The sequence below is a fragment of the Amblyomma mixtum genome, chromosome 3 (assembly GCF_055824585.1).
Source record: "Amblyomma mixtum isolate Tamu chromosome 3, ASM5582458v1, whole genome shotgun sequence".
Classification (NCBI taxonomy): Eukaryota; Metazoa; Arthropoda; class Arachnida; order Ixodida; family Ixodidae; genus Amblyomma; species Amblyomma mixtum.
In genome coordinates, this window is record NC_143014.1 from 166,759,339 (window position 1) to 166,785,642 (window position 26,304).

The window sequence follows — 26,304 nt, forward strand, 5'->3', positions numbered from 1 at the left end:
CTCCTAAAGGCGCGCAAAAGCGGTTCATCAGGAATGTAATGGGCCGTCTGAACTGCTCGTCCGCTCCCCGAAACGATTACAGTCGTTCCCTGCACGCCCTGCCAAGTTTTGATTTGAAGACAACACTGCAGTTGCGGGACGGGACCTTCTTTTCCTGTATAGATACATTCGTGGCCACACTGACTGCATGTACGTACCTAGCAGCGATGGCTAAGCCTCACGCGTCTGGATCAAGTCCACGACCATTTCGTGGGTTCAACTCCTCTCCGAGCAACCTCAGTCCCATTGTGCGAATGATGCGTCTTTACACCTGTTTGGTGACACCTAATCTTGATATATTCCATTGTGAGTTCGTCGAATCCAAGCGAGACACACAGACCTCAATAGGGCGTGAACACTTGTCTGTTTGTTACTCATTATTATCATTACCATTTTGCTATGTTCAGCTCATTTTTTTCTCCTCTGTATTCATCACCGCGTGCACCACTTCACTAAGCCTTTGGCAATTGGTGAGCACCTTGAAAAATGCTTAAATAAATAAATTGAAAATAAACAAAAATAAATAAGGTATAACAGTGCAAGTTTCGCTGCGCCGTTCCTTCTTCCCTAGCTCCTCAACAACGAAGCGTGCAACCACTTCCATAAGTTTTTTGAAAAAATTTATCGCCTATGCGAACATATTAGTAACACCATTGTCAGTTCTAATTTGCACTTGTGCCAGGGTAATGGACTCGATGCAGCCACTTACTTTCGGTGCACCAGGGCTGTGGGGGATCCCACACACCGCCCTGACAGCTCAGAGGAGTTTCTTCTCCTCCCGCGCTTCGAAGCGACTCCCGTGTGAATCGATACCCGTCTACGCATTTCACAACGAGGCTGTTGTCAGATTCTGTCACTTAGGTACTATTTTCTGCAAGCAACTGAAAAAAAACGTAAAGGATGCTAAGAGCAGGCGTCTGCTGTTCTCAGTATGCATCTCGATCTGTTGCCTTCAAAGCAAGTACGCCTTTCATCCTTTCAGCCTCAACCCAAAAGGTTACCCCCATTCGATGCATGGTGAAGGCATATTTTATCAACGGAGTTTCTAATAGCAAAAGTAGGTTACCCTCTGCAATTTAAATTTTTCAAAGTTCGAATCACCTGACCAATTTTTAAGCTTCACTAGTTTTTGTTCCTCGCATGCATTCTACATTATTCACGCAGTTCTCACGCTCACCTTTGCTAATTCCTTGCATTCACTTCAAAGCCATGTTCGTGACCAGTCCAAGCCAAGGGTGTGACTTACTGCCACAGGTGAGCAAATGCAAGCATTTCTTCTTTTGCTTCTTCACTTTTAAAATATTCTCCTTCCCTCAGTCTCAAATCGAAAAAATATCACCCCTCCAACGTCCACACCATGTTTGTGAGAAGTCTTTATGGGCAGACGAAAGCTTATGCACATAGGAGCAGCAGTCAACCCGACCAAATCGGTTGGTTCGTACGTGCCCTCAACAAGTTGATGCGCACTCAGTTACACAGACATTACGTTTATTCCGGGGCCCCCTACTCAGCCCGCGTGCCTCCTTTGTTGCTCTATCTGTGGAGATCAGTCTGCTCTTCCCCCGTAGGAGTGGAAGAGAACACCAAAATACAAGGGCGCCGCAGCCACTGGAGTTTCTCTAAAAAAATAAACTCCGAATTCAGGGTAAAATTAAAGCAAGTGAGTCCGCACGGCACGCCTCGCGAAAGGTTCTTGAGCATTATGGCAATGAATTACTCACGAAAGACTTTTCGAGCGCTGTGACCATTTTAAGAGATGCTGCCGAAACTTCCTTCAATGTCATTTCCCAAAGGCATCCCGTACACCGGTGCATAATCTATAAATGCGGTGAGATTCCTTCCCATTCTCTAATGCAAACAGCTCATAGATGCCTCAAGGCGGCTGATGTGAAGCATTAGGCTAGGGAATGTGACCGCGTTGCGCTAATGTATAATAACAGGGACACCCAAGACACAGAATTTCTAAGATTCCTAGAACGGTTTCTTATTTTGCCAATAAAAGAGGCTCCTAGGGATTGTGAGCTGGGGCTGTACGCTTACAATAAAATATTGTAAATCGCAAGCAATGATACATATATCGTTAAGCCAGATAGAGCTACGGGCAAAAGATGAATCCGCTAAGCACATAATTTAAATGCTCATAATTTTAATAGCAGCAGCACTTCTAGGACACGGAAAGCAGTTTTTTGTCCATATTGTATTGCCGCATAACAAAGGGGAAGCAGAGAGCAACAAGGTCTGCCATGTGTCAGTGCTTCAGTGATAAACGTGGTGGCCAGTGAGTAGTGTTTGTCACTGAATTCCAAAGTTTCGAAAGGAATGGTGTCAATAACAAAGTGTGCTTTTAAAGAGACATTCCTTCGTGTTTAACTTTAAAAATAGTTCTTAAATACATAAAAAATAACTGGTTTTAAACTGAGAACTACGCTGACGACTGCAGAGGAGTGAAGCGCAAAGTGATGACGCTTGTAGCATACTAGTAGCGATAGACTGCCAGGTTTGATAGCTACCAATATCATAAAAAGAAACTAGACGTTTGCGTGCTTCTCACGGTATCTGTTGACAGCAAAAACAAAATGCTAAACGCCCATTTGAGACCACTGCTTTCTCGGTTTTCTGATTATAGCCATCAGAACAATGCAGAGACACTCAGAGTACTGCTTTCAACAGCATGTTTCCTACCCTTCAATCACAGGGCCAATCAGATATAACGCCCGTTGGTGCCCACCGATGAAATAAAAGCGATACATACCGTACGTACTGACTGATTCATAAAGAGGCTAAAAAGAAGCTAGTCGAGAGGGGCCAGCTCACAGAGGACACACTTATTACTTGATGCTTTTTCATGCCTCCACAGGTGCTTCGTACGATGCTAGATATCCACACTTTTACGTAGAATGTCGTCTTTACCTTCAGAATTATCGCTGGTGGGAATATTAGCACCCCGTCTACTGGCTGGGTGGTCTCACGTCAGAACCGTGCCACCGCTGGTGCATGCCTATCTTATCGAATTCACCACCATATTGTCAAAGCTAACCCAAGATCTGCATATTGTATAATGCCAAACACTGAAAACATCATCCTTCTGGCGACTCGAAAGGTCAGGCTTCAGCATCTCTGTTGAAAGAGCCACTGCGTGAATTTGAAATAAGCTTCGTGTGCGTTCGCACCGATTAGACTGCACGCTTACCTTCGCAATGCGGATATTCACCGGACCATTTACCGTCTGCGCCGCAGGTGCGGGTGCTGTTGCCGACCAGCTTGAAACCTCGGTTGCACTTGAATATGGCCTTCGACCGCAGCACAGTTACCCGAAGGCGCAAAACGCCGTTAGCGATGCATTCCAGGTCGTCACACTCCACGACTGCGCCAGAGAACATCGGCTGAGTGCTAACGCGGCCGGGTTGTAGCATCGTAGTACTTCAATTGCAAAAAAAAAAGGCATCACAATAACTCACAATAACTCACAGATGAAACATTCCAGCCCAATTATGTGGAGCACATCATCAAACAATGTACCAATTTCTTTTCATCCGAAGTTCGAGCTAAGCTCGCATACCTAACAAAAATAATAGACCATAATTAGCGCTGCAATGCTCGCTGCTTAAAATCGGGAGTAACCAATGAAGCTTAGAAAAAAAACTTCAGAAAAGCGGCTCCCTTCGTTTTGCGACTTAATAGGCGGGTGTCCTCTTTTTGTTCGTCACTCAGGCGGCGAGCGTTTTATTGCGAAAGAAATACTACTTGCACTTTCACGCCTTTGCCGTGCCGCGGCTGGTTACCACCACAGTGCCGCGGCCGGTGACCACCATCGTGCCGCGGCGGTGACCACCATTGACCTTTAGTTCACCTTGATTGCATTACATTGTATTAGATTGGATTAGATTAGATTGGATTGGATTGGATTGGACTGGATTGGATCGGATTCGATTAAATTAGATCATGTTACATTACATTACATTTAGTTAGATTACATTGCAATTCGATTGGATTGGATTGGATGGCAGTTGATTGGATTGGAGTGGATTGCATTAGATTAAATTAGATCACATTAGATTACATTACATTACATTACATTGGATTGGATTGGAGTTGATTGGATTGGATTGCAGCGGATTGGATTGCAGTGGATTGGATCGGAGTGGATTGCATTGGTTTGCATTGGATTCGGTTGGATGGCATTGGATTGAAATCGATTGCATTGGATTGGATTGGACAGTGTTGGATTGGATTGGAGTGCATTGAGTTGGAGTGGATTGTATTGCAGTGCATTGCATTACATTAAATTACATCACATTAGATTACATTACATTAGATTATATTGGATTGGATTGTAGTGGATTGGATTGAAGTGTATTTCATTGCAGTGGATTGGATTGGAGTGGATTGTATTCGACTGATTTAGATTGGATTGGATTGCATTGGATTGGATTGCGTTGGATTGCATTGCATTTGATTTCATTGCAGTGGATTGGATTGGAGTGGATTACATTACATTAAATTACATCACATTATATTACATTGGATTGAATGGCATTGGATTGGACAGGATTGGATTGGAGTGGATTGCATTGGATTGGATTGGATTAGATTGGATTCGGTCAAGCTAGGAAACGACGGCGGGCTGAAGAAACGAATGAAGTTGCTTTCGCAATTTCCGGCCTTAACCAAGCTAAGCCTCTGTCAATTTTTCGGCCCCGTAGCCGGGTGACGGGCTAATTGGTCCCTCTAGCTTGTGTGCATTTTGCCGGCATATTTCTACGAGACGCACGACAGCGTAAGGGACACACGCAGGACGGACGATGATTATTCTGTACGGCGTCTCGCTGAAATGCACTGGGAAAATGCATTCAAGCTGGTCGTTTGGTTGATTGTGGACTGTATTAAGTCCAGAGTCGATTACACTTGTGTAGAGCGCTGGAAAGGTGCCGGTCAGGGGGAAAGATGAGAAACTAAGAAGCAGGTATTGACTTTCATTGATAATGCTTGCGCTGGAGACCAGCCGAATCGAGACGTGAAGCGTACAGGCACCAGCGCCTTACCGCTAGCAAAGCAATTGCGAAAAATTTTAGTTCATTTGCTCCTAAGCCCACCGTCCGAGCACTCTGGACAAGTGTGATCGATTCTGTACGTATATATTTTCACTTCACCATGCTCGCACAATTTTCTTTCTTTGTCCACGCACCGACACTTCACCTAGATAACAATAAAGCTTCATTATCTCCTGAATAAGAGAAGACAGCATACATGTCTTCCAATCGAACATTACATTCATGGGTACGAACAGAATGAGCCGCATTCACGGCAGCCAAAGTATGAGGATAGGTTATGTATGTCATGCATGCGCGCCTCTTGGATGAAACTGCACTCGAAGAAATTAGCCTCGACAGAAGTTGTGTGCTACTATAGGAGCTCCTGTGTGAAGAACTGCTGCAGAAAGGAATGGTAACTTCCCCACGAAACCCACCGCCTACGCTTGTCTCTATCTATGCGCAGCATTCATTCTAGTAATATCCAAATCCAGTGGTACCATAGTATTGTCTGTACCAAAACGTATATGCTTTTTGTATAAGTTTTAATGTAGGAATGCAATATTTGTCTGTATTTTGACTCTCTGGCTTCGGCGCAATTATGTCCGTCCGTGGACGGATCGACACCTCCCCTGCTAATGCTCACATGAATGACAGTCGAGAACTTGCTTTCATTTATAAACTATAATAGTACACCCTAAAAGATAGCACAGCCTCAAAAAGAGCGAAAGAGACTACAGTGCTGTCTTTAGGGACTGTTTACTTGACATAACTTTCCTAATGAGTACAATGCCTTGTTGAGCATTGAGAGCTTCCTGCGCAAATCCTATACGGGTACAAGTAGTTCAATGATGGCTCTACTTCCATCGGTTGTACAATGTAGCGCAGATATATTTATTTTTATTCATTTATTTATTGTCATAACAGGTAAACCTTCAATACACAAAGCTGAGCGGATCCATAACCTAAGGCTGGTACCGGATCCATACACAAGAATGTGAAAAATTGGTGGTGGCTTAGCTTGGTTAAGCCTGGTAATTGCGAAGCAATACGTGGGTTCTGCTATTGTATCGCAGTTGCTTCCTCTTTGCATTCTGCCGAAGTGCTTGATTGCTTGAGGCGGCATCTCTCAACCCTCACGAGAGGTCGAACCAGAGTCGGTGCCTACCGCCTCGCACTGCGACGGCTCGAGCCGGCCCCCCGTTTTTACACAAATGGTGTGACGTCACTCCTAGCGCGGCGCCCCTGGTAAGAGGAGCGGGAGTTAGGCCGCCGCTCCGTGCCTACCGCCTTGCATCGCGACGGCGTGAGATGGGGACCCGTTTTTACACAGATGGTGTGACGTCACTCCGAACGCGGAGCCCCTGGTGAGAGGAGCGGGAGTTAGGCCGCTGCTCCGTGCCTACCGCCTCGCACCGCGACGGCGTGATATGGGGCCCCGTTTTTACACAGATGGTGTGACGTCACACCAGACGTCATGCTAAAGGTCAACGGTGCCTACCACCGCCTCGCGTTTTGGCGGGCTGAGGTGGTAGCTAAAGAAGTATTGCTTCGCAATAAAAGTGAGGCGGAAGATGGCTGGAAGATGGATATTGTCCGCTGTGAAACTGTATCCTTCGCAAAATATCTTCGCAGCCGATTCCGCTGAACGAGAGTAAAGAGAGACCATTCTGAGCGGCGGGAAGACAGTATATACCTCAGCAAAGGCTCTCAGTAAGTACCATTCAGAGAAGGCATGTACTTGCGTACATAAGTTGCAGTAACGGCGGTTTCCTTAATGTCGCAGTTTCTGCGAGACAATTTCAGCTCCAACGCTAAATGAAAATGCTATGTGCCCTCCGGGGATGGCATTCACGTTGTCGTTGTCGTAAGAGAGCAACCTTACAAGGAAAAATATTCCGCCAAAACTGCCAATGCTTCGGTTGAAAAAATAACATTTCCACTAAATGCCTATAAATATTCACTATTCGCCGCAAAAAAAAACGTCCAAATACATCCTATTGCAGTTCTCTAAGGGCGTGCATTGTTAGCCTGAGCATAAGTGAAGCGACGCTGGATTTTTAGCACAATTATTTTGTACCAGGATGCTATTGATATTTTACGGAGGGAAAACCTCCAGCCTACTCTATGAAACTGCTTCTGAATGGAAATTTGCTTCGGTGTGAAATTTGGTCTCGATTATTTCATCGTTGATTAAGCGGTGCAAACTTACAGGGCAGCGATCTGTGAGTTACCGGCCAGTTGTAACATCGAAGTCTGCAAAATGTACGTAGAAAGCAGTCCCGAGACTCAAACTGCAGCGTTTATAATCAATAGCAATACATCTCGGCCCTCTGGCGTCGCGAGAGGCCCGCGACTGGAGACACATTCACAGATATGCCTTCGGTGGCGACACCCCTGAAATACTTAGGTCTTTGTAAAACTAGCGTGACAGCCAGCGAGGAACAAACCGACATTTTGCATGAAAGAGTGGAAAAAGTCACAACGCGGGATTTTTCTTTTTTTTTTTCGGGGGGGGGTTGGGGGCGAAGTGTTGTGTGCAATTCTTTTTTTTATTATCAAACTATGCTCTGTGCTTATGTGCTTACTGTGTTGCATTGTTCCTGGCTTGACGTGGATACAATATTTATAGGGAGTTCTATGTGGGAAAGAACAAGCCGGGCGAACATAATCCGATGATTTGTTGATTGAATAATTTTAAACTGTACACTTTTCGTTCGAAATCTAAAAGCCCCTCTGTTACGTGAAGTCGAGAAGCTAAGATTAAAGAGACTGTTGCCGGACATTGTTATATCTTGTGAGTGCCTTCGGGTGGTGGTACAGGGATACTTAAAAGAAGACGTAGTTGACTGTGATTTCCTATGTGCTAGGTTTCCTGATGAGCATTTAGGAGGGGCAAACCGAAGAACACTGCTTGTCAGCATTGTCGTGCCTGCTCCCTTGTACCGAACTTTTTATACACGCTGTTTCACCTAAGACTTTACACAATTTTAAAAAATAGGCTTTTTGAGTTAGAATAGCGCTTTTTTCGGCATAGCATTGTCAGCGGTGTAGTAAATCAGAATACAGCTAAGGCGTGCTAACTAGCGGGCTGGTTAATTAGTATTGAATAGTTAACTCTTCAACTATTACAACTTGGTTCCTTAATTACTGAAAGGCGCGTAGCCCACAGCAAGTAATATGAATATAAGTTTTTAGATTTTCGACAACACGGTAACTCTCGGGGCTGTGGATGAACAAATTTTGGCAACATCGCGCCAAAATGCACGCACTTTCGAGAAACTTGCAGGCAAAGCAACCTCTCCAGTGCGCACAACTCATCGAAATATCCAAAATTTGTTAGGCCACAGCACCGAGGGTAAGCGCGTTTTCAAAATACTAAAAATTCGTATAGATATTACTTAAAGCGGGCTACAGCTTCTCAATAGCTAAGAACCGTAACAGTAATAGTTAAAAAGTTAACTATTCAATTTTAGGTAACCAGCCTGCTAGTAACACGTCTTAACCGTATTCTGATGTGATACACCGTTCACATTGTTATGACGCAAATGCACTATGCTAACTGAAGAAGCCTACTTCTAAATCTTGCTAAAATCTTAGATGAAACAATGTGCCGCCGCGGTGGCTCAGTGGTTATCGTGCTCGGCTGCTGACCCGAAAGACGCGGGTTCCATCCCTGCCGCGGCGGTCGAATTTCGATGGAGGCGAAATTCTAGAGGCCCGAGTACTGTGCGACGTCAGCGCACGGTGAAGACCCCAGTTGGTCGAAATTTCCGGAGCCCTTCACTACGGCGTCCCTCATAGCCTGAGTCGCTTTGGGACGTTAAACACCCAAGAACCAAAATCTTAGGTGAAACGCCCTGTATATCGAGGAATGTTAGAGACGTTCTAAAGCATGGAAATGGAGCAAAATTAATCCTTCTTACTTTGGCTGCATACAGTAGAACACGTCTTCCTGGACTGCTGGGAAAGCATGTTCTTCTGAGACATCCTGTAAACGACTTTAAAAAGGACTTACCGCTAGACTTTCACAGTATTAGGTTTCTACCGATAGAACGAAGATGACGTCGCCTTTGACGCGATAATGCTTCTGGATCCGGAAAGAATCTCTCGCGGGCGCATGGCTGCACACCATGCTGACGTTGTTACCCGGTAGTACCGGGAGAATTTCTTCAAGTCGGCGGGTAGATTCCTTGAGACACAAAGGCCCTTAAAAACCCACAGCAGAGCGGCTAGATTAAAGAAAACCACTCGTACATTTAATGCGCGGGAGCTTTTTTTTTAGTATTTACAAACTTTCCACACTGTTTCTGTAATGTATGGTTTCAGGGTCTTGTTAGATGTGACATGTCAAATCAGGCAGTAAAGAAAAAAAAACGATATTTAAAGGCAACGTGTTCGGCCCCCAGCGCAAAATTTCTGCTGTTAGATTCACCGCACGGCTGCAGGTTTTATCTTTGTTTTTTTTTTTACCTTTCGTAGTTGACGGAGTATATCCACTCCTGCAGGCGATGTGTGCCGCCTTCAGGGTAGAATGAGTGCTTCGATTGTGGAAAAACGGGTGAAATATGGGACAGTGATTTACTCCACCAAAAGGCGTTCCAAGCGCCCCTCTACACGACCACGCACAGCACAAACAGCAGCTGTAGTTGCCTTAGTAGGAGGATAGGTTATCTATGTTATTTTTGCGAACTTGGAAGAAGAATTAGGTGCAGCATCAGCTAGCCTCTACAGCGATGCATGGGCTGCTATGGGAGATCCCTTGAGAAGAAGAGCAAAAGGAAGCCATGGTAACTTTCGCGCGAAACCCTCTGCCTCTCCTTGCGTTGCGTGTATGCACGGGAACAAAGCAGGGCGCTGCATCCATGTGTAGGGCCACCACATGCACCAGCGTTTGGAAAACCAAGAGGTGGCCAGCTTTACCCTTCACAACGATCGTGGCTGCTCTGCACAGCTGACGTGTCGCTCAGCTGGCCGCCGCTAATTCACCAGGCCTCGCGGGGCCCCTTCTGTAAATGTGAACAACTCTCCACACATGCATTCCATGCATTGTACTAGTCCAGGGGTAGCATGCATTAGCCTGCAATGTTTCTGTCCTCCAACCCGTGCGCGAACGGACAACACATTTGAGTACTATAACGCCTGTGTCCTAATAAGCGTACTCTATAGCCACTTATGCACATGGCCGCGCAGGATTCAGACCAGGATAGACGGGAACGAATAAGAGAAATAAGTGTGGCGGATCAACCTAATTCGTGCAAGTATGGCATGTATCTTTCAAAGTGACATGTATTTCTCAAAGCGCGAAAACAACACGGACGAAGAAAGAACAGACGGGCGAACACTTCGTGTTGTTTTAGCACTTTGTAAAAAAAAAGACAGAGAGAGAGAGAGATAGAAAGAAGATAGCCTTGGACAATACACGGGCTTCTATGAGAGCCTCCGGGAGAGGAGCGCAGAGAAAAAGAATGAAAAGGCACCCTACAACATGGAATGGGTTGAGATGGGTGTTCCCATCGTGCTCCGCAGTGTTGGGTGCACATGAATACTGAAGAGTGCTCGTACCAAGCGCTGCCCCCACGTGTGCAGACAGCAGCGCTTCGTACGACCATTCGTGACGCACCTAAGCGCAAAACTGCTCGTCTTGCTATCTCCCTTCTGTCACGTTCCTTCCGCAGGCTGTTTACCCATCACTATGTCAGCGTGAGCTAGCCCAAACCACCACTTTAGTGAACTCTGTTTTCACGTTTCTAACAAGCGTTTTCTTCTTGGCTATCGAAACAAGGCATGAGCCGCTCTAGGCAGTGAAGTGGCACGAGCAGTCGCGGACGAAAGGACTATTTGAGGTATTTGTACATGTGTGCGTTCTTATCCGCTATGCACCCTGGCCAATCCTTCGCCGTGGGTGTGTGCCATTAGCCCCGAGGACATCATCATCATCATCATTTGGGGTATATCAAATGCAATCGCTTTTGGCGAATGCAGGCTTATGTGGATGACGTTCACACAGTGTGGCGCAGCTGGACCTGATCGCCCCACCAGTCAGCTCAGAATTATACCAGGCTCGAAAAACGACACAGCAGTCTCAAGAAAGGAGCGCTTTCATAAGGGCTATGAAAAACGTGAACATCACCGACATGAGCGGAAAAGGAAGCCGCTGAGAGAATCTGATTCGCTGACCTCACAATTTAAAACCACGATGTTGCATTGCGAATGATTCAATTTTCTTGGCGGCGATGGGGTTAGAATCATTTCGCACCCTCGCTTTAGCCCCTCTCAAAGAAAATTGAAAACATCGATCCGTTATGCCTAAAGTACACCTCGTCCTTTATACAGCGGTCACTGGGTTGCATTAAGCGCGCACGGCGGCGGTGAGAAGTCGCTCCGCCATTGCTATTGATGTATGAATGCTGAGCGATTTCTGCAGCTGCGTGTCGGCGCCATTTCTCACCGACACGGGCGTAAGGTAACGCAATAAGGTCCTCTATACAGCACTCCTCTGAACCACTCCCAAAACTCAACATCTCTCTCTCTCTCGCACAGCGCTGCTGCTCAGTAAAATCGGGAGCCGTGGGTATGCCGAGAAAGCTCACGCTGCGAAGAACATGGTATATTTCCCCAACTACAGAAAACATCGTTACTGTGGCAGATCAAAAGAACAAGTTTTAATGGAATTTTTCAAAGAGGCGCTAAGTGATCTTGGAACAAGAATCTCGTGTTTCTGGCTGGATAAGATTGCCCACCTACCTTCACAACGCGGATATTCGCCAGTCCAATTTCCGTCAACGCCGCAGGTTCGTGTGGTGTTGCCAACCAGCTTGAAACCATGGTTGCACGAGAACTCGGCATTCGAGCCAAACACCGTTCCCGACAAGCGCACAGTGCCGTTATCGATGTCTCTCAGGGCACCGCAATCCATGACTGCAGCAGAGAACGTAGCTCGGCTGTTAATTAGTGTAGCAGTGATGAAACACACATTTCACTCGCCAAAAAAAAAAAAAAAGGACAGTCTATGCAATAAACTCTTTAGTGGTTACAGGGGCACACACAAGACGAAATGGCTTGGGCAGGATTATGTGCAGTGCACAATTCAAGAATTTACGCGCTTTTTTCTCGGGCTTGACTTGGGATGGATTACCTAAAAAAGTAATAAAAAATTATAGAGTTAGGTAATAAAACTGATAAACCTTAAGAAGAATAAAAAGGAGAGGAATGTTTCTCTCCGAGAAAGGTCTATTTGACACAGCGTCTCATATCGTCCTTGAGTCTCGTGTCTGATCCTCTCACAGGCCAACACGTAGGACAAGGTTAAAGAGATGGATTGACTTGGGATGGATTATTTAAAAAAGTAATAAAAAATTATAGAATTAGGTAATAAAACTGATAAACCTTAAGAAGAATAAAAAGGAGAGGAATGTTTCTCTCCGAGAAAGGTCCTATTTGACACAGCGTCTCATATCGTCCTTGAGTCTCGTGTGTGGTCATCTCACAGGCTAACACGTAGGACTGGGTTAAAGGTAGTACCGTGGGAGACCGCTTGGTGCAACGCAGCCGAGAGAGGAGAGAAAAGGTACATGAACACAGTGCTGCCATCAGTCAGGTGGTTATTACGCCCGGATGTAGCGCGTACAACGATGCCCAAGAAAAGCAAATCAGATGTTAGCATGAAATAATAAATAAAACAAAAACAGGCACCATCACTAAGAATACTCATTCCAATGTCTCTCCAACCTCTAGACAACCTGGCGTATTATGTATTACCAGCATCGGCCGACGGTGGGCTCACATAACCGATTTTGACGTTGAGCAATTCTGCGAGTTTCGGCTTCCCTTGGTGCCGTCTTGCTTTTAAATAGAGGTCATGCCTTTCCGAAAAACGGGCAATCACAATCGCGGCAGTATATGCAGAGCTGACCTCTTACTGTTTGTGCTCGTTATTGTATTGTTCTATCAATTTTAATATGCATGATTTGGCCGCTTGGGATTTGTACAGTGGAGGGCAAAGTTTCGAGATCTCAATTGCGTGTTCCGTGAGCGAAGCCGATAGCTCTATTTATTAGCCGCCGGCTGGAGCCGTGACTTGTGCAGGAAACCACCAGTGTGGTCGCAAGCCGCCAGCTAACAATGGAGCTATCGGCTTCGTTTACGGAGCATGCTGTCCAAAGAGTTTTTTTTCCTACTGCAGTTCTTGCGAAGAGGCAGTGAATCTGACATAGTAAAGGTTTTTTCCTCTTCTCGACCAGTCGATTCGAGAAGGGTGGCTACAAGTAGCTGTGTAACTTGTGGACCCGGCTGACGTGCCCACGAAGCCCCAGAAATTCACTTCCACGTGCTCAAAGTTTCCAGTCTTCTAAGTTCGAAGAAATTTCCCGCAATTATCTAGGCCAACATGAAGTTTGTTAGCAAAAATACTCACGAGTCCATCCACCTGTTTTGTTTTTTTTTTCTTTTCTAAGCCATAGAACCGGCGAGCGAAATAAATGAGAGGGATAGCTAGCAGAAGCTCGGCCTGAAATTCCATAATTGCCTCCGTTTTTATATCCTTTCCTCTTCTTGGCGAGAGCGCCAAAGAAAGGAGGGAGCAAGAGATGGCCGAACTATTATGTCGAACGAATGAATAAGTGATCGAGGTCACCGCGGTCCTGATTAAGCAAGTCAAACTAAAAGCACAGAGCTTGGGAACTCCTTGCATAGAGTTACCGCATATGCCACTCACTCTCTTGCTCTTTATCATGCTAGGGGAGGAGGCCTCTGTTTTTGCAGCAGCCGTTGCTCGGCGCAACGCTGGAAGTAGTGCTTGTTCAACGTGGTTGTTTTATGAAATAGCGCTGGCTTCATCGCGAACATTACAATATAGCAGTGTCTAAGCGAGTCTTTCTTTAGAAAATCATTTGTTGTACCCTAAAAATCTTACACCAGAGGAGACAAACTCATAATTTAAAAAGAAAGACGGAAATGTAATATTGCTGCTGCGTTGGGGGAGTACCACTTATACGCCTGTTGAATGTATGCCAGTATTCTGCTGTTAGCAGAGTGGCCGTAACGAAACGCGTAGTTCTACATCCGCTTTCATGCGGCCTCAAAACTACAAATGTTTTTCTTTTCCCTCCCACTGCTCGCTTTGACAGCCACACCAGCGGTCAGCGCCCAAAACTGGCCAGCAGCTCAGGACACTTACTCCATGTTCTTAGTACCCTCTCACATCGGACTCACTGTTAACATTGGAGAGGATTATCTTGCGCAAGGTGCATCGTCACAACATACAGCAGTGAACGTTCCGAAAGACGCCAAACTCATGTTGGTGGCGAACCTTCACACATGCCGTAGTTATTTTGCAAGAGCCATCCTGCGAGAAAAAGCCGCTCTCATGTTAAGGCTGTGCGCGGGCCAAGGCTACACGTCAAAGTGGTTGCAGAAGATTCGTCATGCCCTGTCACCTCTGTGCTCGAATTGTGGTGCGGGGTAAGCGTGGTAAGCGAGCTCTTTCTGAAGTCCTGAGAGTGCACTGGCCTTTTTAGACCAGTGGTAAATCAATTAATCTATTTTGTCACCGCGAGTCACAGGTAGAGCAGCTGGCACAGAGCTATCAAAATGATAACAGTAGCTATGCGTTAACTAACACCTCCTGTGCAAATCACGAGTAACCGCACCCAAAACCAGGTTTCTTTCGCATGATAAGAACACTCTCTGTTAATGCAGAAGATAGTATATAGTGTTTACCGTTATTTTAACCACACTAGCGATTTAATCACTCAGCCGCTGTTGACATCCGTATGTGGGTCTTACCACCATGAAGCAACTATCACGACACCACTGCACACCGTGAGGGTGCTACAGGGCAAAAGGTTCTTCGTCTCTGGTGGTTATACTCACTGCGGCACTCGGGCTTCCGTGCATTCCACTGGGCGTTATATTGGCAATACAGAATGGGCGCTCCCTCCAGCTTGTAGCCCCTGTTGCACTCGTAGCGCACGCGGCTTGGGTACACGAACTGGGAGTCCAACCGGCGGCCATTCTGGACGTCTCCCGGATTGTCACACGACACCGCTGTGGATGTTGAAGGTGGCATACTTGAACAGGGTTAGGTTGCATTTGGGAGAGCACAACACGTCACTATTTCACCCTGTGTATGCTGGCCATGTCATGGGTTCAAGCTGCGTTCAGTCAAACGTGACAAGAGGGCGAAATGTGTTCATGCTCCACTAACTATATCAGCGATTTTATCATTTCTTTTCGCCCGGGGCGTCTCCTCTAACTAATTTCAGTTCAGTCCTTTTTACATCACTATCACAAAGAGAAGCCGCTCGCGGGAGACGGCTGCTGCACGCAGTTTGAGATGCCCCAGCAGTAGTCAGACGGATCATCGCTTCGTTTACACAGGCTGAGAGAAATAAACTGATATTTTTCAAAGAATTCAGTTATTCAATTTTCGCAGTAATCAGATTTTCTCATGAGTGTATTCACCTTCATAATGCTGTATCCGCGCTGTTCCTTTCTGGCAGATGAAATGCTATATCAGCAAGTGTTCGCGGCGGATGGCGCATGCTTTACAAGATTTATCATCCCTGAGAAAGCATTCTTTTGTCATTTGTGGAAACTTCTATTTTTAGTGAAACAGGCTCAATTTCGTCATGGATATACACACTATAGGACGCATTCTTCATGAAGATTCAGTGGCTAAACTCATTGCAATAGAGATTGATAGTAAAACTTCTTCATTACATAATCAGAAGCAATGTGTCGCCATCACTGAATGTATTTCAGGTGACCACGATGTCCTCTCAGGAGGTGCCACAAAGGTGAGTCCTTAATCTTTTGTTCCTGATCTATATAAATGACTTATTCTTCTGCGTCGACCCACCAGTTAGCATCAGCCTTTTCGCAGATGATTGTGTAAACAAAGCTACATACATAAGAGAGGACAAAATCAAGCCTAATGAGTCGCTAAACTCTATTCACTCGTGGTGTTTAAAGTGGAGGATGAAACTGAACGCGGCCAAAACCTAGAGGATCACATTTACCAAAAAAAATTCAAATTTTTGTACTCGTCAGACAGAACTGGAATAATGAAATGCGATCAAATTATTTGGGCGGAATAATCACTAATAACTTAAGCTGGAATCCTCATATGGCAACCATTTGTCGCAAGGGAGATGTTAAACTATGCTTTCTCCGGAGAAAGTTGCGTTGAGCTCAAATTCTATGCTTATAGAACACTTGTTAGGCAAACATTATATTATATGCTGGTTTAATCTTGAGTCCACATCAGAAATGCCTTGTTAACATGATAGAGCGTATTCAGAATTTAGCACTGCGTTTCATATCCAGATTTAACTCTCGCCGGTCCAGCGTTACTAAGCTGCAAAACAGGGCCAGCCCACATACGCTGGAACAGCGCAAATCAATTCTCATGCTGAGGTTCACACATGAGCTTTATCACGGCCATTTCAAATTATACCGATCAGTTTTGTTCACGAACGATTCGGACCTTCTGCACGTACTAACGAAAGTCACATTAATTCATATGACCATCCTATGCTCCCTTGTGCGATCGCCCTTTGGAATAGTTCAAATCAAATCAAAGCACATCAAATCTTTATTTACATCATCCAGATGTTAGGGGCGCAGGCAAGAAGATCTCTCTGGAGCTTGATTGAGCGCCAACGCCCCCGTACAAGGTTTCAAGAATTGTTTAATTACATATATTACATATACATATACAACATATATGTTGTATATGCAACATATATGTTTGGTTTCGTTTATTCGGGTTTAACGTCCCAAAGCAACATAGGCTATGAGGGACGCAGTAGTGAAGGTCTCCAGAAATTTCCACCACCTGGGGTTCTTTAACGTGCACTGACATCGCACAGTACACGGGCCTCTAGAATTTCGCCTCCATCGAAATTCCGCCGCCGCGGCCGGGATCGAACCCGCGTCTTTCGGGCCAGAAGTCGAGCGCCGTAACCACTCAGCCACCACGGCGGGCGCAACATATATGTATATGCAACATATACAACATATTACATATACAACAAAACAATTGCGTTTGAGGAAAAAAATAAGCGAGACACAACTGATAGGAAAAATAAAAAATAAAAAACTGACAAAACGGAAAAACGGCAAAAGCAATAAGATGCAAAATAAAGGTTTGGAGGACTAACACAAGGCATTTAGCAATGATGGCAAGTGATAGCTGACCATTTGACGTCCATAATTAGTTCGCGTTTGGGGAACGAAAAATTCATCGTGGTTTCTTATGGCATGAGTGTGTTGTCTGGGTGTTAATCACACAAAGTTTCAAGAAAATTACGGTAGGTATTACTTCTCCGATATCGTTTAATTAAATTGTCATTATATAGCTGGTGTATTGAAGTTATGTGGAGAGCATTAAAAAGAGCTTTAGTCGTAACGTCGCGGAAGATGTTTGCAATGCTTCTTATTGCTCGATTTTTGATGACATGTAAGCTATTTAAATTTGAGAACGTAGTAGTTTCCCATACTGTGAAACAGTAGTTTAAAATGGAAGCAAACATGGAATTATAGACAATTAAATTCACGTTTTGTGCAGAAAATTGCGTAGTGTACTTAAGACACCAGTTATTTTTGATAATTTGTCAGCTAATTTATCAACATGTGTTGACCACGACCAATGCTTCTCAAAATATACTCCAAGGCTTTTTACGCCGGGGACAACTTCCAAAGGAACAGACCGAATCCAAAGTGAAATGTCGCTATCGCACTCTGTTTTATTTCTGGCCTAAAAGGCACAGCTTTTGTTTTATTTATGCTTATAGATAGTGAATTTACGTTAGACCAATGATTTAAAAAATTTAAACATGTGTTTTTTTGTTCACTCAGATTATGTGTACTGCTAGAGGTGAGAAATAGGCTCGTAACATCAGCATATATTATAAATTTTGTGTGTGGGTCAATGAGAGCGCTGTCGTTTGTGTAGATGACAAAAAGTAGAGGCCCCAATGTGCTTCCCTGTGGGATTCCTGCTGACACTGATTTAAGGTCGGATAATTTATTGTTAATTACAGCGCTTACTCGTGCTAATAGATAAGAGGTTTATATATCAAGAAAAACGCCACGGAAGCCATAGAACTCAAGTTTAGCAATCATTGTCTGATGATTAATGCAATCAAATGCCTTTGAGTAATGTACAAATATACCTGGAGTTAATTGATGCTGTTCAAAAAATTTTAGGATTAGTTCTTTTTGAGTTAAAAGCGCTGTGCCAGTGGAATGGCCTAATCTATATCCATTTTGATGAGGCGCCAATAAGTTATGTTGGATACAAAAGCTAATGCTCCATTTGTACAGCAGTTTCTCGAGGCATTTTGAAAAAATGGATAGGCTTAATATGGGACGATAGTTAGACAAATTATTTTTGTCGCCACTTTCAAAAATTACTGTCACCCTAGCAACTTGCATGGCTTGTGGGAAAACTCCCTTCCCCTGCTGAGGCTCTAAACTGCAGTACTTTGACCCTTTTGTTGAGTGTATTCAAAACACAGAGATTTGAAGCGATTTGTTAAGTGCCATTGATGTTGATCTGTTTCACTGTCTTTTTATTTCGACCTTAGCATTTTTTCACGCAACCCATTATTTTCCGGCGCCGCTGCTTCCCAAGTTACCTTCAGGTCTATTTAGTTTTCGCTCCCATCATTGTAACGACTCTATCTTGGACCCGTGTCACAAAATTCGGCGGATATTCGAAAAACATGCGCGCGCGGAAGCAATGTCGCCAGCGCGCGCCGTTAAAACAGTGGAGAAGAAACCCCGGAGAGCGCCTAACCTTGTGTGTGTTGCTGCCCTCTCCACCTCGCTTTGAGTAAATTCTACTCAATGCTGACGGAGAGGGCGTAGCCTTGAGAGTGCTAAGTGATGTCCTCTCCCCTTTATTCCCGCACAGGCGGCGGCACAACGCAAGAAGGATCTGGAAGGTTCCCGAAGCCACTCTCCGCGCCTGACCAATGGGGACGCGCAACTCTGGCGCGAGAATGAGGAGGAAATTCTACAGCTGATACTGTATGTATGTACACGCTTGCCTTGGCGTGAAGAACGAACAGACGCGAAGCGCCTATATATTCAAATCAATCCGTTTATTTTCTAGAGCGCTACAAACACAAACTCTGAATGGTCCCCTGGACTAAAAAGTGCACTAAGCAACTTGACGATGGCGCAGTGGCCACCTTACAACACAGCAGTCGTGCAGATCATCAACAAAAGAAAGGAACTGCACTCATCAAAAATCACACGGAAAATATATGGGCAATAAATCAGGTTTCAAAAGCGTACACACGAAACAAACAGTGAGACGATAAAAAAAAATCATCTGATGATATGCAAGCGCACGATCGAAGGACATTTATTCATTTTCGAGACTAAGGCACGATACAACAAATCAAGGTGACACGTAAGAGTTCAGTTGTGGTTACAGAAATAATTTTTATATTCTTGCTTAGATGGAAAAAAAGCTCCTTTAGATATTTGTTTCGAAGTGATGCAAGATTAGGCTTCAATGACTGAAACTTGTTTTGGATGCGGAAATAGGGAAGTAGCCAGTGAGGGGGGTTTCTAGTGAATACATTTGTTGTTCGCTTTGTAATGTATCAACAGTGGTAAGAAAATTTGCAGATTCAACGGAGCAGAAATAAAGCCGTTTTAAGAGTTGATATTCACAACCGTGCAGGCAATGAATGATCCCATACATCGGAAATAGGTTGTTTGTAGCTGTGTGCATTCCAACATTTGCCATATAGAGCAGGACTTTCTTCTGGAGCACGTTCATTTTATTCGTATCTTTTTTTGTTGAGCTCCAGACAAAACTACAATAATTTATGTGGGCTGTAGATAAATCTTGGTACAACTGGAGTTTAACTCTTTCAGGAAGGAGGTTCCTGCAGCAGCACAGAGTGCCTGCAACAGCAGACAGCTTCTTGCCGACGTTTTTAATGTGGTGATCCCAGTTTAGGTTAGAATTAAAAGTAACGCCAAGAACCTTATGCTCACCTACTATTGTTATATCTTGATTCTTATAATTGATCTTATTTTGCAGTGTGAAAACTTTATTTCCTGGTGTAAACAGTAAAACCTTAGTCATAGTGGTATTGATTATTATGCAGTTAGACTGGGACCTCCCTTATAGGGATTCAAGCGTTCGGTTACACTACAGAGTTTGGATCTTCACCTTTATAAAGACTGCTACTGTCATTAGCGTATATAAACCATTTAGCTGATTGAATTATAAGAAATATAACATTAATATAAAGATTAAATATTAGCGATCCTTAAACACTACCTTGCGGTACTCAGGTTTGTAGGGGCAGCAGAGATGACTCAACATTATGTATGCAGACGCAGTGGACTCTGTCTTTCAGGTATGACCTAATTAAATTGAGGGGCCCGCCGCGTATTCCATACTGTGAAACTTACCTCACAAAACATTATGGTTGAGGGAGTCAAAGCCTTCACTCAAGCCAATGAACAGACCAAGAGTAAAAAAACCAGAATCTATATTTTGAACTATCTGTTCTTTCGGTAGAAGTAATACCATTTCTGTCGATCGTACCATCATATATCGATAATGGGAGTCAGTTATAATGCTGTTTTTCTCGAAGAAGTTATTCAATCTATGAAATATAACCTTTTCAAGCCCTTTTGAAAAATCGAGAGAATGGATATTGGCCTATAATTATTCACGACATTTATAACGCCTCCTTTGTGCCCCACAGTAATTATAGCCTTTTTCATGTCATCAGAGAAAATGCTGAGTTCGAGAGCTAAATAAAAAATGGGGGCTAAAATGGGAACGATATATTCTATTACAAATTTTACTGGCCTCATATGAATGTTATTGGGATCCTGCGCTTTACTGTTTTCCATGCTAATAAATGTGTGGTAGACCTCCTCAGTGTCCGTGCACTCAAGAAACAAACTGTGAGAGGGACTGAGACTTCCTGTGCTTATTATTGGTGGGCTTAAATTAGCTGCCGATGCAATATTAGCACAATGGCGGTTGAAATGGTCTGCAAGTTGTACATCAAACAACTCTACGCCATTATGAAGCATCGTTTTGGGGGGAGCAATCTTCCTTCTTCTACCAAGAATATCATTTACAATATTCCCCACAGGAGGTGGGTTCTTAATTATAGTTTCAGTGAAAAGGTTTTGCAGTACAAATGTTTTGCCTGTTTAAACACCGCATTTAGTGCGTTTTGTACGTTCTTAAATTCCCTTAGCTTGTCTTGACAACGGCAACGCAAAAAGGCTGATAAAGCCTGTTCTTTTCTTGATACGTTTGATGTGTGCTGAGGTCACCCAGAGTTTCTTACTTTTCCTTGATCACTTTGCAGTTTTAAGCGGGAAATGTTTTGTTATAGATTAAAAGGAAAGTTTCAAGAAAGGCTGAATAAGCTTTGTTAGCATCTGTCTCATCGAATACAAATTTCCACTTATACGCAGTAACGTCGTGCTTAAATGATTTCAAAGCACTTTCGGAAATAGGCTGATAGGTGAACTCACGGGCGAACTGTTTTTTTTTTTGGGGGGGGGGGGACCGGGACCGGTCATGAAAACTGGGCAATGATCGCTTATGTCGGCTGCGATTGTGCCCGCACTCCGGATATCTGTATCGAGATTAGTGATAAGAAGGTCAAGTGTTGATGAACAGGAAGGTGTAACACGTGCTGAAATCGTAATGACATTTTTGTAACCTGCTGAAAGTAGTCTAAAATCGAAGTCGTAATTGTTTTTTCTGTTCATGATATCAATGTTGAAATCACGGCCACAAGTGAAAGAATAACTCTTTTGGGAAAAGTAATCCATTATGCTGTCAAAAAATGTGAATCTTTCAACCAATCAACTTTATTCAGCATTTTTGTCCTAAACAACAGAAAAGAAATGCTAGGGTAGGAGCAAAAAGCTACAAACGCAGTAGCTTGACGGGGCTCCCACCCCTGATTGACAAGGCCAACAGACTGTCACGTTATTACATACATACATACATACATACATACATGCATGCATGCATGCATGCATGCATACATGCATACATGCATACATGCATACATGCATACATGCATACATGCATACATGCATACATGCATACATGCATACATGCATACATGCATACATGCATACATGCATACATGCATACATGCATACATGCATACATGCATACATACATACATACATACATACATACATACATACATACATACATACATACATACATACATACATACATATACACACACATACACACACACATATATATATATACTTGCAGGACTTAGAACCAGCGAGAAAAAAAAAAGTATGCAAAGGAATGCACAGTAAGACAGGTGCTATATCTGAAATAGTTTTGATGTGAGAAATGAACATGTATCTGTGTTAACTCGTCGCAGACTATTTACACATATTAAGATTACAATTCAACGCACAGAAAATGAAAGAAACATATCTAGCAGGAAAACAAAAAAAAATCGCGTCAGCAGCTCCAAAGGGCCAAATAAAATCGGGTGCACACAAGTTCACGTAATAGAAGCAGGAAAATAGACGATGATAAAAAGATACAATACATCCGCAGTACAAAAGCAGTTTGTGTCGGAAAAACATAATTAAACCCATATGTCTTCAAGAATAAGGTATTTCTGCCACTTGTATTTGCTAAGGTTATGTACAGGTGCAGTCAAAAATAAATGGAAGGCGACTTTGTCAAAAAATTTCTTTTTCTTCAAATCGGCAGCATAATTGTCCATGCTCGTTGGTCCACAGTGCAATTCGCAAAATCACAATCAGGCTGCACATATGTATTCAAGGATGCATGAATTGGGGGGCCAATGATTAAATTTTTTCGTGAATATTGCCTTCCATTTACTTTTGACTGCACCTGTACATCTATATTTCTATTTTGTACGAAATTCAAATATGTAGGCATGTGGTACTGCAGCATGTGCCGACCCTGATTAGTGCGGGAAGAGGGTATAGACCAGTATTCTCTGTTTCCGAATATGTAGGGCACTTCTTAAGGTCGATGTAAATTACATAAGTTGAGGAAAGCTTCGTTGTTAGTTTGAACACTGTGTTTGTACTTCATAACGAGGTTAAGTTTATGTATGTGGTGTATGGGGAGTACGTTAAACGAAGCAAAAAGTTCTCTTGTATGGGCGTCATATGAGACATTTGCTACATGACGAATTGCTTTCTTTTGTAATAGCATCAATTTGGTAAGGTTGGATTCAGTTGTGTCCGTCCATACAAGACTGCAGTAGTTAATATGGGGAGCGAAAATTGGCTTATAAAGGATTAACTTAATTTTAGTCGGAAGCATCGCTCTAAACTTACACAGTACGCCACGAGCTCTTGCCAGGTTTCCCGCCATGCTTTCCACGTGGGCATTCCAATTTAGATGTTGATTGAACGTCACATCCAATATTTTTATTTCTTTAACGACTTTTATTTGTTCGGAACCGAGTTTTATGCCGATATCCCGACTAATAACCTTCTGTACAGGAGTAAATAATATGGCTCTTGTTTCAGCAACGTTAATTTGTAAACTATTTATTTGAGTCCATTGAGAGAATTATTCAAGTGTAACATTTGCGAAATCAGTGAGTTCTTCAATACTGGCTGACTGGAAAAAAATGCTTGTGTCGTCTGCATAAATGATGTAAGATGCAAGTGTGCTGGTGTTTACTATATCATTTATGTAAATATTAAATAAAACCGGTCCGAGTATACTGCCTTGCGGCACACCTGAAGTGACATTTAATAGGGAAGAGTGAGCTTTGTTAATCACGACGCATTGTTTACGGTGGTTTAAATATGACTTGAGAAGGCTACCAGAAACTCCTCGAAACCCATAATGCTCTTTGTAGATGAAATTTTGTGGTCAATTCTGTCGAATGCTTTCGAGAAATCGATCAGAATACCTAGGGTCATTTTGTTATTTTCAAACCCTCTAAGTATTAATTCCTTCTGCATAAACAAAGCTAATTCAGTGGACATACCTCGACGGAACCCGAATTGCTGTGGAGATAAAAGCTTGTGCTTATCACAGAAACTGGTGATTCGCTTGCATATTATTTTTTCTAGACCTTTGGAAAAAACGGGTAACACTGAGATCGATCGATAATTTGAAAAGTTATTTTGATCGCCTGATTTATATATCACTCCTACTCTTGCACACTGAATAATATCTGGAAAGGTACCAGTATGTAAACACGTATTGTAAATGTGACAAAGGGCTGGAGTCAGCAGGTCTAAGACGTATTTAACGGGTTTGATTTCAAGATCATCAATGTCCCGGGATTTACTATTCTTTAAGGACATAAAAGTAGAGTAAATTTCTTCATCAGTAGTCGGTTCAAAAAAGGCAGATTTAGGATTGGGTGCACCTAAATATTTTTCTTAATTTCAGCGCTGTCTTGTATAAGTGTTCCCGAGGAAAGATTTGTAAAGTATTTGTTATAAACTCGTCCGCTAGGTCCTTCCCTTCTAGTGTTTTAGCATTTACTGTTAATTGAAGTACTTGATTGTCGCGTGTGCCAGTATTCAATATTTTGTTAAGTTCGCGCCATAGAACATCAGTCTGACTAGTTGAATTGTTAAATAAGTTTTCAAAATACGCATTTTTTGTTTTACGCAAAGTGGTTGTGAGAGAATTTCTGTATTTTTTGAAAGCTGAGAGGTCATCTAAGCTCCTTGTCTTCACGAACTTTCACTCATCTGTCATCCAAGGGTTGCGTAACTTTTTAGATTTGTTTACAATTTTCAGGCTAAAACATGAGCGATAATATGAATTAAATAATGAGAGAAATATTTCATATGCTTGCTGAGCAGTCTTGCACGCAAAAACCGGACTCCAGTTTAAACTGCTTATTTCATTCCTAAACACCTCTAGGGTCCTGGAACTTATATCTCTGACAGTGTACGAATCGGAGTGGCTAATCTTTCTCTTAAGAAATGTATTACATTTGTAGATCATGTATATAGGAAAGTGATCACTTAGTCCCGTAATTATTCGGCCTGACTTAACACAGTCACTCATACTATTAGTCACAAATAAATCTAAAAGGCTCTCTGAATGATTGGTGATTCGTGTTGGCTCTGTTATGACATTGCCACAAGATAAAGAACTAAGCAAAACATTACCACATGGAGGTCGCTACACAGTGCTGATGATTTCGTTACAGGTTTTTATCGTCGGCACTTCAAAACTTGCAGATATTGCGGAAAATTCGAACATTTGTTCACAATGCAATTCTGTGTCAACGTAAAGTACTAAGCCACCACCACGTCTGCCGAGGCGATTTTGAAAAAAATGCTGGTAACCTTCTAATGGAAGGATGTCAGATGCATGATTATATCATGTTTTGAGATATCATAGGATAGTAAATTTGAATGTAAATACTCGCAACAGTTCATCAATCTCGTCACGCTTATTGCGCATAGAACGTGCATCAAGGTGCAAAAGAAATGTCAGACGGACTGGCTAATTTAAGATCAGCTGGATAAATAAATACTAGGTACTCCATTTTGGAAACTCTACAGCCACACGATACAGTATTTCTTTACAGAATCTTGCACAAATCAGACTCATGCTCAATGTTGATGACCAGCTAATCATCCGACTTTCCTGCAAAAATCTTGCCGTTCAGCGTCCAAACCGATTTCCACCGACAGCTGCGCCGAGAAGTTTTTCAGGACAACGCAAAGGTATCGTTGACATAGATGGGGTCAAACTTGCCCAGATTTATGCCAGTGTTAAGAAGTCTTGCCTTCCATCCCTCCATCAGGACAGCATCTCGCTGTGCTCTGGACTTAAACTGCACAAATATGCGTTTTTCAGCATCATTTCTTGCCGGCACTCTGTGGCACATCTCAATGCCATCCTCTGAGATGTGTTCTTTCAAGGCACTGCCGATCTGTTTGACAATGTCAACAACATTTTCCATTTCTTGCACAATTACTCCTCGAATTTCAATGTTATTTCTATGTTTCTATTCCTGGAATGTTGTTCTGCCTGTGTCATACGCCCTTTAGGCTTAGGCACTTCTTCTGCAGTGCCCTGTTTTCTTTTTGAAGTGTTTGATTCTTGGTAACTGCAGCATTTAGCTTTCCTTTCAGGTCTTCGATATCCTGGTGCGCATATTTTAAGCATTGAGTTATGTTTGGCTGTTCTAACTTGAACTCGCGAATTCCATTTCATAGGTCTCTTTCA

The 26,304-nt window shown here is 43.2% G+C and overlaps 1 protein-coding gene across 1 annotated transcript in view; it reads right to left on the reverse strand.

Annotated features, from left to right (window-relative positions):
* The window catches only part of LOC149352621 (C4b-binding protein alpha chain-like), a 109,637-nt gene that overhangs the window by 63,798 nt on the left and 19,535 nt on the right, over positions 1-26,304 (reverse strand). Inside the window, exons 4-6 of the mRNA XM_089575713.1 lie at positions 14,943-15,116; positions 11,817-11,990; positions 3,230-3,403 (exon numbers count right to left, since the gene is read on the reverse strand). Of these exons, the coding sequence (XP_089431839.1) occupies positions 3,230-3,403; positions 11,817-11,990; positions 14,943-15,116 (522 nt within the window). The remainder of the gene's footprint in view (positions 1-3,229; positions 3,404-11,816; positions 11,991-14,942; positions 15,117-26,304) is intronic.